A 15,059-nucleotide genomic window follows, 5' to 3' on the forward strand; every position below is an offset into this window, starting at 1 on the left:
CATATTTTCCCCACAAATACAACAGGGTAATGTTTTTAGCACAAATCTATGGCATTTTACATTGTATAACTTAGCCTAGGGGCTAGCAGACTTTTCCTCTACCCTTATGAAGCCAGGTACAACAGCAACATTTAACAAACATAATGTTACAAAATTTGGCTCCATTACATCTCAAAAAGTTCACTGACAAAACAACTTGTCTTCTAAAAAACATGTTTTCCATACAAATATAACATGCTAACGTTATTAGCACAAGCCTATGGACATTTCCTCTATGCTCTACCTCTTCATTGTCTTCACAATTTATTGTTTCTTATCTGTAAAATAAAAGTAAATAAAAGTTTTGTTTCCACTGAGGGAAATGGTTTCAGCTTACAAAATAGTCAGGAGGTCTGCATCGCTGTGACGTGTAGTTACATTTCTTGGGTGGTGCATGTCAGATAACTTCGTAGGCTCTGCCTTGACGCATTCAACACACTCTGTGTTGACGCAGAGCCTATGCTGTAGGTATGGCGTTGATGTGACGCAGCAGTATACATCCCGCATAATATGAATGAAGTGGGCCAATATATTAGACAGATACAATTCAGCATAGTCAAGGTCAGACCTTTTAGGGGAAACAGCACATTTCTGAGTGGAGGGAGACTCAAAAGAAGAAATACCAAGTTCCATCCTCAATAGTTAGGCAGCTGTAAGCTATGTAAGCTTTGAATTCATGTCAGCAAGATTTAATACAGAATTAAAGACGGGTAAGGCCCATAATGTATGCCCTGTGAGTCTGGGTCTTAAGTCTGAAGCTACTACAAGGTTAAAAAAAAAGTTTCCATAAGGCTGCTCTCCTTCTAAAAGGCTTACTCTACAAAAATCATTTTCCAACTATCAATAATTTATATGCTTTAAAAACTCCAAATTAAAGCTTTAAAGGAAAAGTGCTTTCGATTACGAAGGCAATTACATTTAGTCTAATTTCCATTTCAGGCATTCAGTGTATGGTCTCTTATCCACAGAAACTTTAATGAAAAGATTTTTTTTTCGCCCCTCAAATCTGCTCTTTAATTAACTTACATTTATTAATATTTGTCCAAAAAAGAAGAATGAGTAAATTAGCCTTTATAAAACAGAAAACAGACAACAAAAGAGTGGCAAGAGTTATGGCCATGATAAGTTGTTTTTATTCTATTTCAGAATGGATGGAGGGGAAATAAAGAGCATTCAGAGCTAATGAAGTTTAGGGAGCTACACTGCGTTTTCAAGAAGTTACAGCCCGGGGAAACTGAGGCTTTTAATTGTATTCTCTGCAAACATGAAGAGATTAACTCAGCCAATAAGAATACATTGTTTTTTTATACATTCGCCTATTGACCACAGTGCTCCAGATCATATCTATCGTGCTTCTTGTAATTTTTCCAAACGGTGACATCTCAAATGCTGTTCACACATTTAGAAAATCTTACGTTCTCAAGCATGACATTACAAACACACACAATCAGGGCCTGTTTCTTTGCAGCAGGATGCAGTCAAAGCTGAAAAAGTACTACAGGATAATAGCTGACCCTGAAGGAGTTGAGCAAGTATTGAACATGTATTATTAATCAGTGTGTTTTGTGGAAACCTGTTCCAATAGGGGGGGAAGGAGCAGAGTAATATGCTCCATACAGCACTATTCTTTATTATTCACTACTCCCCTAACAATGTGGCAGGGATTGTATTCATCATTATTTCATGCAAAGGAAAAGTGGAAAATCCTGGCCTGGATTTGATTTTCATGCGAGGACAGTGATGGATTTGAGCTGCCGGGCTTACTTGTTAACGAGTGTGCTGGGTGAAAAAATTGAGAGAATTATAAACTAAGCTTTCCATCCGACATGTAGAAAAGTATTGTACTGTGCCCTTAACGTAGCTGTTGTCTATGCATCACACAGAAAGCAGGATGGGAAACACATGAGGTTTACATGTGAGACGTTACACGAAGCCTTCTTGTCTGAAACCTGTTCATTTAACTCGGAGAGACAACAGTGCTAATCCATGTCAATCTGAGACAATAAAAACGGAGGCATGCAAAATTCTGAATGCTGGAAGGAATCTTGTTTACTTTGACATTTTCAACTCAGAAAGTAAAAGCCATCCTCCTTGTCTGAGCAATAAAGGCTATTCGCTGTTTATGTCATTTGCCCAATTGCAGCCCCCCTCAAAGTGCTGCAGTTACTTTAAGTGTCTCCTGATTATAGTATATCACACGGCACAGCTTTGCACCTATCACATCCCTCAACTTTTCCTGCCCTTACTTAAATGAGTCATTTAACTAAGGGGGATTACGTAATCTGTTTCCATCTGACTCTACAGACGAGCAGCAGGAACTGCAACAACACTTCACATGTCTCTGCCCTCTGATGCTGTCCACTTAAGGCACAGCTTGTATTACACACATTGCACAGCATTAACTGTTTCCAACAGGGAGGTGTAAGCGAGCTAATCGCCTGTTTAAGGAGCAGCATGTTACGATGGCAAATGCTGGGTTAATAATGCTGCATTCTTATTTGCGTCTGAAGTGTGTGCTTGGTGGCAGTGTGCAAAGCATCTTGGAACTTCAGTCTAGAGGGAGATTTTGTTCCAGACTACAGACAGTGTAATTGTTAAGTCATTAGTACTGAGCAACAATCCTATCAGCCCTCCTCAGATATGTTATTGTCATTTTGTATTGAGGAGTTTGTTAAAGTCCTCCAGCTGCCCTTTAGCATGCTTCAGCTTAGACCACCATGCAAACACCGAGGTCACAGCGGGCTCGCTGTTATTCCAGGACAATAACAATGAAGAGGCCAAAGTTGTTGTGATAATGGTGTTCAGCTGTGTCTTCCAGCACAGCACATTTATCTTAAAGAACAATGCTAAGAGTGCATTTTGTTATTTTTGGCATTATTTGTTGAGAAAACATGTGGATCTACAGCCCTGAAACATAACAGAAATCTTTCTAGATAGTGCCACGATCAGATTAATAAGATGACGCAGGTCATTAAACGTTCATTAAAGCAGACACAGTAACACCATATCCTGAATGTATTCATTAATCAATGAATCAAAGCATATCTAGTCAGGTTCATAGGAAATGACTTAACCTAATAATATGTCCAAAATTGCATCACTCACACTGATTCTGTCTGGTATTGCTTTTTATACTAAATATATGATCATATTTTTATTTAATGGATGATCAATATTGTTTCAGAAATTACTGTGTCGGAAATCATTTCCTCAATCATCATTCCCTTTATAATGGACACTCAATAGTTTACTCTATATTCAGCTTTAAATTGAGATATCAGACATTTATGAATCACTGTCATTTCTTATGTCTGTGATTTTTGCATCTTTAAATGCGATGCACTGCATTGTGGGATTGTTAGCAGACACACGTGCACATGCTGTAAACACAGCTTCGTACATTCACGCACCAATCAAAATTTACCAATGTCTGAATCAAAGAACTGAAGATAGTCATGGAGTTGTCATTCAAATCTGATGAAGCCACACACAGTGTCCTGATAAGGCAGATGAGCTGAGATTTGTAAGTATTAAAGGGACAGTTCACCCAGAAATCAAAAATACATATTTGTCCTCTTACCTGTAGTGTTATTTATTAGTCTAGATTAGGGGTGGGCGATATAGCCCTAAAATAATAATGATATTTTTGACGATATGAAAAAAAATGAATATTATCTATTTAAGAAAATAGAACTGCAGCACAAGTGATGTAGTTTTACATGTCAACCCCAACAGTTTGCCTTCAAATATTCAGTAAAAACTAAACAAAAATGATCTCTCATTTCTTTAATTTGTAAACAACAACAGTAAATCAGAGTGAGATTCACATTCTGTATACAATATTAATAGTTCAACAAAATAAAAAAAAAACGACCACAAATTACATATTTAAACAGCTCCCAAACTCAAAAAATGCACCCTGGGATATGTATATAAAAATCAACAGGTGTTTTTCTTCTCTCTCACCTGGACATTTATGTTTTGCCATTTCTCCCCTAATCATCACACTGTAACATGTCGGTGAAGATTCTCAGTCGTCATGGTAATCCTAAGTGCTATATCATAGGCAAGCTTCTTCAGTTCTGGAACTGAAGAAGCTTTTTGGATGAGAGGGGAAACGTCTTCAAGAAACGCAAGCAAATCCAGTTGCCTACAATATAGCACTTATGATCACACTGTAACCTGTGACAGGCTGTTATGTTACGATATCTATTGTGCATCCACATATATGTAGACTTTTGTTGAGCCGCGAGTGTCACGTAGGTTTACATTACCAGACAAAATCACTGTCGAAACTGTCTCCTATGTGCACATGGCAACTGAGGAGAGGAAGAGACATTGTGTTGCTGCCAGAGGAGCTGCTGAATGAGTTCCCTCTGAGCTGTAAGTTGCTAAAAGAGTCTGAAAAGTCCAGGGCTGTTCATAAAACATTCAGAATGCCCAGGCCTAACGACACCACAGTTTATTCCACACTACTGGAGCTGCTCCTCTTTTTGGAACCACCGTGGAGTCAGTAATAATTTCGCTCTCAGTTGGTTATTAGCCGTAGAGATGTCTGCCTTCTCTACAATATAATGGAACAAGATGGCACTCCACTTTTGGTGCTCAAAGCACGTGGAGTGCTAATAACAAATAGGAATTAGCATCCACTCATAGACCAGAGGCTTGTGACAGTGTGAGATGGCTAGATGAGTAGATGCACTCTTCCTTCTGTGCAGTAATGTGGTTGGCGGATGTAGCTCCATAGAAAGCATATCGCTCCTACATGAAACTGCTCACAACAAGGTCTGTGGATTATCTTGAGTAACTATGTCATGATTTCTGGAAAGAGACATTGCTGTTGAATTTTTCAAATGTATTTTTTTGGCGCTTTGAGCACCACAAGCTGAGTGTCATCTAGTTCCATTATATTGGAGAGACAGCAGACATCTCTACAGCTGATATCTGCAACATCTAGCAACTCACACCAAAACTATCTAGACTGATAAACAGCACTACAGGTAAGACAAACATTTTTGATTTGGGGGTGAACTATGTATATATGCTTATTTAGTCACAAATATTGAATATTACTGAGGAAATGTGAAACTAGCTTCCAGGGATTTTAAAGCCTTAGGGAATCCTCCACAATGCTCGGTGAAAAAACTCAACCAGTCGAATAAATCTGATCTTATTTGCTGCATTTTGTAATCCTAATAGTAGTAGCAGTGGACAGAAAACAGTAGCTTGTCAAGATGTGGTACAGAGGAGCTGCCTGGATTTCATGTTACCTTGGAAACAAGCGCTGGTGTTCCAGCAAGTGAGTAAGAAAAGGTAAGACTACGTCCAATCCCCTCAACATGTTTGGTATATCCCCTTCATCAATCACCTGCATCGGGCTAACGCTAACAGTAAATCAGCCAAAACAAGTAATTCACTGCCAGAGGAAGGCTTTGAAGCAGACGCCTGAGAATGAGGAGGGCCTGCCTACTTTGTCTGAGCCGTGGTCTTTCTGTGGGATAAATCTGGGCACGTCGAAGTCGCAACTATTGAAATGCCACTGGGACAAAGTGGCAGACTTTAAAACAATGGCTACGGACAAAACATCTAATTACACTACAAACCACTAGATCAATACCTGCTCTGCTGGCAGCCTGTGCTGATGTCTTTATTTTTTCAGCTTTATGTTAGATTAGAAGAAATCACATTTTCATTGTATAACAGCAGCAGGATTTAGAAAGATAAAGTACACACAAAAGCACTTTTATGAACAATGCTTAAATTCAGTGGAGGATAATGATTTGTTAAATGTTACCACTGATGTGTTGTACCAACACAGAATTGCCTTTGAAACAGGGTTATAAAATGGTTTACCTCTTGGGTAATAAAACAGAACTCTGTGTGTGAGTATGTGTCGGTCTGTGTGTGTGTGTGTGTGTATGTGTGTGTGTGTGTGTGTGTGTGTGTGGCAGGGGTTCACAGGTGTTTTGAGACGAGTTTGAATACATTTCCATTTTTAAGAGGGATCGGTATGCATGAATATTTTTAAATTGGGAACCTGCACAACAACAGCCCCCTTTCTAGATAAAGCAGTACATGATAAAAATGGGTCATGTTTTGTGCAAGTGTGAAGCACATACACACACAGATGAAAACAAACATTGTAAATGTTTCTTGTGGCTTCGTGTTTGGTGTAAAATGTGCCATAAATGCAAAGAAGGAGGACGGAGACTCAAGCAAACTTTGGCTATGACGTATAGAGGCTTAGACAGGCTTGGCCCTCAGCCGGCTGCTTTGATGTTGAGCTACTTCCTATTAGAACGCTTGTTCATGAAATTTGATTCGCTCCATCTTTTATGTTGCCTCCATTGTTCCTTTCTTCATAGATCTTTTTTTATTGATTTTAGTGTTTGGGTCGTAATCAGTGATCCAGTTAAGCAAAAGCGATGCTAAGTACATCTTTGCCCTGTCAGTTGACTGCTTGTCTATTTTTAGGTTCATTTCTGAAGATACCATAAGGATGGGTGTGTGCACACGAGAGAAAAGCAGAAAGAGAGGCAAACTGTATCCACTGTGACATCAATCCGAGTAACTCTTTGAACCGTTTAAAGTGAGCAGCGTTGGCGGTTCTCAACCCCATTAGCCATTTTGAAAGATGCAACAGTGCAATTAGGCAGCAGGCACAAAGGGAAGGCGAGGAGGGAACCGGGGAGTTGTCAGGCGGCTTTACTCTGATAAAAAACACAGAAAGAGTAACCCTGGAAGACCAGACTTTAAAAAGGGTCAATATACAAAGTCAAACCTTTTTACATTCACATTATGGTGTGACGGCAAAAAAAAAAAAACACAGAAGGGAAAAATGTAACATTCTGGGCTTTTTCATTTCAGAGAAAAAGAAACGGCTCTGATATTCTATCTAAAATAATCACAGGTTCAACTATATGGTTGTTCAAAAATACCAAAACAAAAAATCAGACCCATGGGAAATTTTCAACATTATTTGATTGCAACAACTCAGCAGATGAATGCTAAGCTACAACAAAATCAAAGCACTATTCTATGTAGTAGCGATGCAACAATTTATCAGGCAAACATCTGTATTTACTGATATTCGCCTTGTTGACTGTAATCAGCCTATTGACAAGATGACATTCATCGATGGCAATGGCCGATGTTTTTCTGTTGTGTCACATCAATTTTGCGCGGGCTAAAAAAGCAGGGCTCTAGACTAACAGCGTCTTGTCATGCCAGAGGCAATCAAAATATGTTTGTGGCAAACAGAGATCTTCTGCTGGAAGGAAAGAATACAGTAACCTCACTATGAAAACATCAGAGGATACACCCTTTTCCCCCTGATAATGCTACATGGTGAACAACAAATCTGTGTTGAAATCAGCAAGAGAGCTAGTAAACGTTAGCTGTTAGCAGTTAGTGGCTTGAACTAACAGCTAACAGAGGCTGCACTGAGTCACATTATAATGCGTTCAAGCTCTACATAATAAAAATGAGCATTGGGCAAAGGTAAATTATAACGCTATTGTAATGTGTCTAAATGTTATCTTGTAAAACTTTTTGGCAAAAGAAGAAAAAATCTTTTTCTTGTCAGCGGGTTTTACATGTGCATGAAATTGTGCTCAGTCAAAGGTAGTGTAACGAAGGGCTGAATGACTTTAAAGTAGTTCACTTATTTTTTATAATGTAGATTTCTTTGTTTCACTGGCACAAAAGAGGGAATAAGTATGAACAACCAAAAAAACATTAGTACAGGATATCGGCAAAATTGTTATTATAAACATAGGTATCAGCCCAGAATTTCACTTTTGATGCATCCCTAATAATCACAGAAATATAACTTCTCCCTGCACAGTAATCAAAATACAGCACCTGAGATGGATTGCATGTCATTCTAATGACATTAGAGTTTGTCTTAGCTATATAAAGAATTTTGACAAGCAATCCACGGACCAGCTCTAAAATACATCCTTGAGGCAGAGCACCATAATGATCAACTTGCTGAGGTCGAAAGAAGAAGCTGAAGGACTGGGTCAACGTCAACCTTGTCAATCATGCGGTTCGTCAAAATGAGGCTCGGTCCCTGCATGGCTTTAGTCAGGTGTCTTTGTGTCGGTAAAGGTGAGAGGTTGAGCTTTTAATTAGGTGAGCAAGTAGGAGAGACTGCCAAGGAGAACAGGAAAGGTTAGGGAAGGCCAGGTACTGGTGGTAGATGAAGGGAGGTCAGGGGAAACTAGACAGGAGAACTGTGTGCAGCCCTGCACACTCATTATTTTCTGACGGGGGTTAGTAGCAGATAACTCTGTGCCAAGCTACAGTCTGCAGAATGAAAAATTACCACACTTAAGGAGTTGCAAGATTGTCAATTTCCTCTCTTTTTGGACAATGCTAACAACAGCTATTACATATAGATTCTGCTAAAGGATCAGATGTGTATAGTGAAAAGAGGCATCAATCTTCAAGAATAATGAGGTATCTTTAAGGCCCACATTAAACATGATTTTTCATTATTCAGGTTGAGTTCAAGGACGCACAGATTGTCTAAGGGGCGCTGAACACAGACGTGTTGTGTGAACATGAGCTGTTTTATAATATACTGTGTAAAATGAAGGTGTTTATGAACCTGGTATGCTTCATTAAGGTCTGAGGGTCTGAGGGAGTCTTACCCTCAGGTATATACCACAAGGGTTTCAGTGCAGCTGCAGGTTTAAGAAATCTAAACTCTTCACAACATTTATCTCTCAATGATAGCAGGAGGAACTCAAGAGTAATGTAAGAATCGAGATAAAAAAGTTTTAATTTTCCAACAAGCTTGAAAAAGCAACTTTCCTATCACTAAGCAGCACAGTAACTAGCAAAATTTCCTGATATTGAAGCTTTTGCATCTTACATCAGTACAAATGTCTCCAATTCAGGGTTAGAGTTAAATCTGGTCTCCAGTTCTGTCAAAGAACTGTTTGACTTAATATTATTATTGTGACAAAGAGTCTACAGCCATGCTAGCAGCTCTGAGCTAAATGCTAAGGTCGTGGTGCTAACATGACAAACGGTAACAAGCTGTTTAGCAGGCAGGGCTGTCCCGAATACCATTTTTAACATTCGGACCTTCGGCAGAATTTATATATAATATTCGTTCACGGGGGGGGGGGGGGGTATTGTATTGCACAGCGGCGACCGGATCTTTGCTCTCAAACCACAAAATAATGTGATGGCACAGCATTCTCCTTCACTACATTATTCTATGCTTTCTTTTGATTTTCACATTGGCTAGTCATCCTGTTTAATTTGTCTTCTGATTAAATTGGAACCGCTGAAACAAGTTGTAGGAAGCCTCTGCAAGTAATTGGTTGCTGGCAGACACTCTGTGCTGCAATAACATGGTTAATCAGCAGTGCCGTGCACTGTAGAGCCGATGCACTGCTGGTTCTGCCGGCCTGAATAGAATATAATGTCTATAGCCTTACTGTTGTGTACAGCCTTGTAGACTGAGCTGAGTAGTGATGTGCGGGTCGACCCGTAACCCACAGGAGCCGCAAATGGACCTGCGGGTCGGGCAGCAGTGATCGTCTGTTAAATCCATCTGTAAATGATATTTTGACATTATTGGCAATTACTGTCATGGCATCCGAAGGTACTGATGCGTTGAGCAGGTGACAGTCTGCGGTCGTTTCCAAAACACACTTGTGTCACGCACTCCTAAAGAAACTTGTTGAAACTTTAAACAATAATTTATTGTACAAAACGGGGGAAACAAACGTTGACAAAAATGGTTCCAAAATTCATATTAAATTCAAAAGATAACGAAAAAACAGTTACAAGTGAGAGGGAATAGTGATAAAGTGGTAAAACTTGGCATTGATCCACAGCCTCAGATGGATGCGCTCAAGCGTGCCATGCGCACAAGCTCCGTTGGTAGGATTTACTATATTTTCACATGTTTAACAATGCAATTTAAAAGTTTTGATTTTTATTGATAACCTACATTTACCAACAACAAAAAGACTACATTTAGCACCCAAAAAATATGTAAAAAAAAAAAAAAAAAAAAAAAAGTAAATAAAAAAACGAATATCAAATATCAAATTTTCATAACGAATATCCGAATATTTGGGTACAGCCCTATTAGCAGGTATAATATATTTATCATGTTTACCATCGTAGATTACGAATAAGAATAACTTTATTCATCCCCAAGGGGAAATTCAATTAGCGTGTAAACTAACTGGCAACTTCTGGAGCTCAAAAATGAAGCCAACATGAAAGTGCTAAAAACAGCAGTTCCTCAAATGGCCACTTGAGGCTGGCTCCAAGAGCGAGTCAATCCGTACAGACCCCCATGTTAAAATGTCCAACTTTATAGCACAAAGAAATATGTTTAAAGCCTGGTACAAAAATGCATTTGGTCTTTATAGCTAATTTTCCCCTTCATGACAACTGTAGAGGGGGTTGAACTTTTATATAAGTCAACCGTTTAAATATTATGAAGGCATAAAGTTACACAAAATTAAGGATTTGCCCGCTTTGAGTGACAGGTGGTCTGCAAGGTGTCACCTCAGGTTCTCAGTCAGATCCACCCCTCGCTTCTTCATAGCTTCACCCTCTTGAGCAAATATGGTCACTTCTGGCTCCAAAAACTCAAGATGGTGGCAGCCAAAATGCCAAACTCCAGGCTTCAGAACGAGTCCCCACCCCAGTGGGTGACGTCATGATAGCTACATCAATTATAAAGTCTATGATGCTTAGTGCTTAGTACACAGTACTAAACACAAAGTGCAACTGAAGCTGAAAGGAATGTCACCAGTTTTTCAGGTATTTATTTATATACCAAAAGTTTGAATAATTGAACATTAAAAAGAAATGTCAGGGGATCACAAGTTAATACGGTTCATTCTATGGTAAACATGGATGTTTGGACCAAATTTCATGGCAATCCATTCAATACAGTAAGTCTTTAGGCATCTTGCTCAAAACTACAAATATGAACCTTCTGGTTGCACCAAAGAAAATAAAAAAGTCAGGGGATCACCTACATCACTTGAACACATCATAAAGGGACCATGAATGTCAACAGAATTTTGTGCCAAGCCATCTGGTAGATGTTGAGATATTTCACTGGTTCATTGGTTGTGCAGAAACAAAAGTCAGGGGATCAGCAACGTTATTAGGACTCATCCTCTGGGGAGACTGGATGTCTGTACAGAACTTTATGGCAGTCGATCCGATAGTGGTTGACATATTCCAGTCTAGACCAAAGTGGTGGACTGACACACAGACAGACCCTTATTAACATCCCGAAAGCCACTCTGCATGGCTAAATACAAACATATACTTGAAAGACCTCTAATAATCATATCTAAAGTTACAAACTAGTTGCTGTTCATTGATATCAAGTGCTAAGATTTCTGGCCTGTACAGTATTTTGCACATCTTGAGGAATCTCTACAAACTCTCCCTCCAACTACTGACATTTTTACTGCTCCACAATGGAGAGGTTTTGTATTTCAGTCATGGAAGCAAAAAAAAAAAAACTAATTTTCGAGCCAAATGAAAAGCAAATTTACAAAACTATTATCCCAATACACTGCACAGTGATACATTACCTCTTCCCTATCCCTGTTCAATCTGTACACTAATTAGCTTACTCCTTTGTGTTGTGAAAATGTGACTTTGTTTTCATCCGTTACAGAGGACAGGAGGGGTGGGTGGAGGTATGGTGGCTGTGCCAGAGACTTGTGTTGGAGGAGAAAAAAACTGTCGATACTACTGCAATTTTTACAGACGGTCAACTTAAATCAACAGTCATAGATTGGGCGACTCGGCTTTTCAGCGTAATTAATTTAAGATGCTGTCAGACTTTCTTTTTGGACTTGAGTACAATGAGTTGGGGAGATTTACAGTAGGTAGATGTAAAGAAGAAAACTGTACAGCAATTCATCATCACAGTTTAAGGGATGCGGGTGTGAGAGTTACTCTCAAATGACACATGCAGCACTGCAGCCTGCACGCTCAGCTGCATCAGAGCAGCCCAGCACTTCGCTCTGTAAATCAACTCACTAACAAAGGACAGCAATTTGCCAACTGTTATGGGGAATGAAATCACGATCATGGGGTTCACAAAACTTACTTGGACGTAGTTCGACCAGAGTGTTGCCAGGGAAACAAGACATTGCCGACAGCTGCCCGGTAGCTGTAGACACCCAAAAGTCCGAGCGCAAGGGCAACCTTAGAAACCCACGAGCACCGTCTTTGAACTAGGAGGTAGATAAGAACCAAACAGAAGGCAGCCAGCAGGGAGAGTACTGTCCTGTGTTCAGAGCTGGAGAGAACAAAAGACAGACACAGTCATGAGGTTAGGGGAACGCTGTGCACTCTAATATGAAGCAGTCCTTTGAATGTTACGACTGAATTCCATTTAAAATACATTTACTTTACATATTCTATGTCTTTCAACATTTTCTTTATTATACCATGAAATATAATGACAATTAAATAAAATGGAAATATAAAGTTTATTTGCTTTAAAGCTACAGTTCATAACTTTTTATAGTAGTACATATTTTGTCATATTTGCTGACAACTGTCACTATATAACTGAATTAGGTGACCCAGATAATCTGTGGGAAAAATAAAAATCAAGTTCCTCGTCTCCTTTGTAGTGCCTCGAATGGCATTTGTTAGAATCCAGCTCCTGAAGACAAACAACTAATCAGAGCTGAGGAGTCAGAGCTGTCAATCACTCCTGCGGTCAAACTGTCACTAGGCAGCACTGATGAAATATGAATCAAGATTCTGTTACTGCATTGTCTATTTCCTATCTCAAATTGTTTTCAGAGACACATTTTGGTGTACTGTTTAGCTGTAAAATGAGAGCGGTTGTGAGCCAGCCGTCATCTTTAGAAGTAATGAGCCGAAAACCCAAGCACCGCCCACCAGCCGGACCAACTTTCTCATTTAACAGCTAAACAGTACACTAAAATATGTTCCTGAAAACATATGAGGGAAAAAAAGGCAATGCAGTAACAGAATCTTGATTCATATTTCATCAGCGCTGACTAGTTTGACAGTTTGACCACAACAGTGATCGACACGATTCACAGCTGCGTTACAGTCTCCTCAGCTGTGATTGATTGTTTTCATGATTCATGCAAATGCCATTAGAAACACTACCAGGAGGCAGAGGAGCATAATGTTTTTCACAGATTTTCTGACTCATGCACTGCTGTCAGGATGTAGTGACAGTTTCAGCAAATATGACAAAAGGTTATCTCTATAAAAGTCACAAACTCTAGCTTTAACTTATTATGAAGTAAATGTTAATTGCGCCATTTCACGGCTATAGAACAATGACACCATCTACGTTTAGATTGGTTCCCTGTAAGCCTTGCTTTTAATGTGCAGCACTGTCTGCCATTGGGTGTGATCTCCCAGGTAAATGAAGGCTTGTATTATGGCACAAAGAAAATGCATCAACTATTGCACAGCCAAAACAGGAAGAGGATAGCACTTTGTTTTTCCCGGTAGCTATCGGCAGCTATCCCCTGTTAGCAAAGAGTATTATTGTGAGTTCTTGCAGTTCCAATCCTCAGGAGTAGACATGTTGGATAGTGGAACAACCAAAGTAACTGAACTGTGTTAGCTGCTAAGCTCTGAGGAAAGTGATCTGGTTGTCTGCCACAGTGGCATCAACAGCAATACCACTTAGTGGGCGAAAAGCTGAAAAGATGTCTGTTTCCACTTTAATTATTTGATCAATCAAAAGAAGAAAGCTTAAACCTTGAATGGACTATTTATTGAGCAACAGAGAACATTTTAAGGAAATGAAACAGTCAGTCGAATCCTCCAGCAATAGTTCAAACTTTAAAGAGGCATGGATCCTCAATTGTTAACTGAATTTAAGGCTATATAGTTTGAAATTACTCTGCCACTGAGCACGGACAGGTAATAAGACCTCAAAGGACATATCAAGCTTGAATGAAAACTATGTATTTAGCTGTTGGATCCGACAGCAGTGGTAGGCGCTTTTGAGACAAGACGAGGCGTAACAGTACCTAGATCTCATTATCCAAGCAACAGGCAGTGCAAGTGGGAAGAAAGGGCAACGCTGGACAGGGAAAAGGTCAGAATCCACATCTCTATTCCTCAATGTGATGCATGTTAAAGAACAAACCATAATCCCTTGCCCCGTGCTCTTGACAGAATATTAATGGCTATGAAACAGTCAGTTTTACTGAGAAAATCACCATTTTTCTACAGTCTGAGCTATCACAGAAAGCTATTTTCCCTTCTTGAATGCTTTTTTAAAATATTAAGTGTAGGGTCCTGTCAGCTTCTCCACCAAGATAACACCCTTAAAAATGTTACGGTGTCAGGAGAAGACTTGTATAATGTTATACCTTTCTTTAAATGTGTGACGGCCAAATTATTCTGGGATTTATTTTGTCATCAAGTGTAATTTCCTTACATTTCACTCAACTGGCCTCCTCTATTTCCTATATTTCCCATAATGGCCTTCAATAATCTCCAGAGAAGTGAACTTGTTACATTGATCTGTTTCCTCATGTGTAGGTGGAGAGACAAATGGAGATTGTCACTGCATTGTATTCTAGTCTACTGAGACGCCTGTTGTTGCACAAATTGCTATCCCTGCCTTTTAACAATGAATCTATCCCCGTGTGACTGCTGAACGCCGGTACTTAAACAGTGAAAGAAGCCCATTTGCTTGAATTCTGTAGACTTGCACTAAAACCTCGAGTTTACCTCAGATTTGTTCCCCTTCTCACCCTCCAATGTAGCTGTGTTGAAAATGAGTTCTTGTAATGTCCGGTCAGCCACATTCTCCCACACATCCGCATTACAAAAAAAAAAAAAAAGAAAAGGCTAATAATCCTCAGCTCTGCTAGCAGCCCCATGTTCATTACAGTCCACACATAAAAGTGTTGGACAGAACAAACAACATGCTGAAGATTTTGCTATTCTTAGAGCCTCGCCAGTGGGAGTTGAAATTGTAAAGTTTGTCTTGAGTAACAAGA

At 39.4% G+C, this 15,059-nt stretch overlaps 1 protein-coding gene across 1 annotated transcript in view; it reads right to left on the reverse strand.

Annotated features, from left to right (window-relative positions):
* The window catches only part of pigg (phosphatidylinositol glycan anchor biosynthesis class G), a 107,496-nt gene that overhangs the window by 34,272 nt on the left and 58,165 nt on the right, over positions 1-15,059 (reverse strand). The window contains exon 10 of the mRNA XM_049586008.1: positions 12,155-12,346. Coding sequence (XP_049441965.1) covers positions 12,155-12,346 — 192 coding nt within the window. The remainder of the gene's footprint in view (positions 1-12,154; positions 12,347-15,059) is intronic.

This window comes from Epinephelus fuscoguttatus, linkage group LG9, assembly GCF_011397635.1.
Source record: "Epinephelus fuscoguttatus linkage group LG9, E.fuscoguttatus.final_Chr_v1".
NCBI classification, from domain to species: domain Eukaryota; kingdom Metazoa; phylum Chordata; class Actinopteri; order Perciformes; family Serranidae; genus Epinephelus; species Epinephelus fuscoguttatus.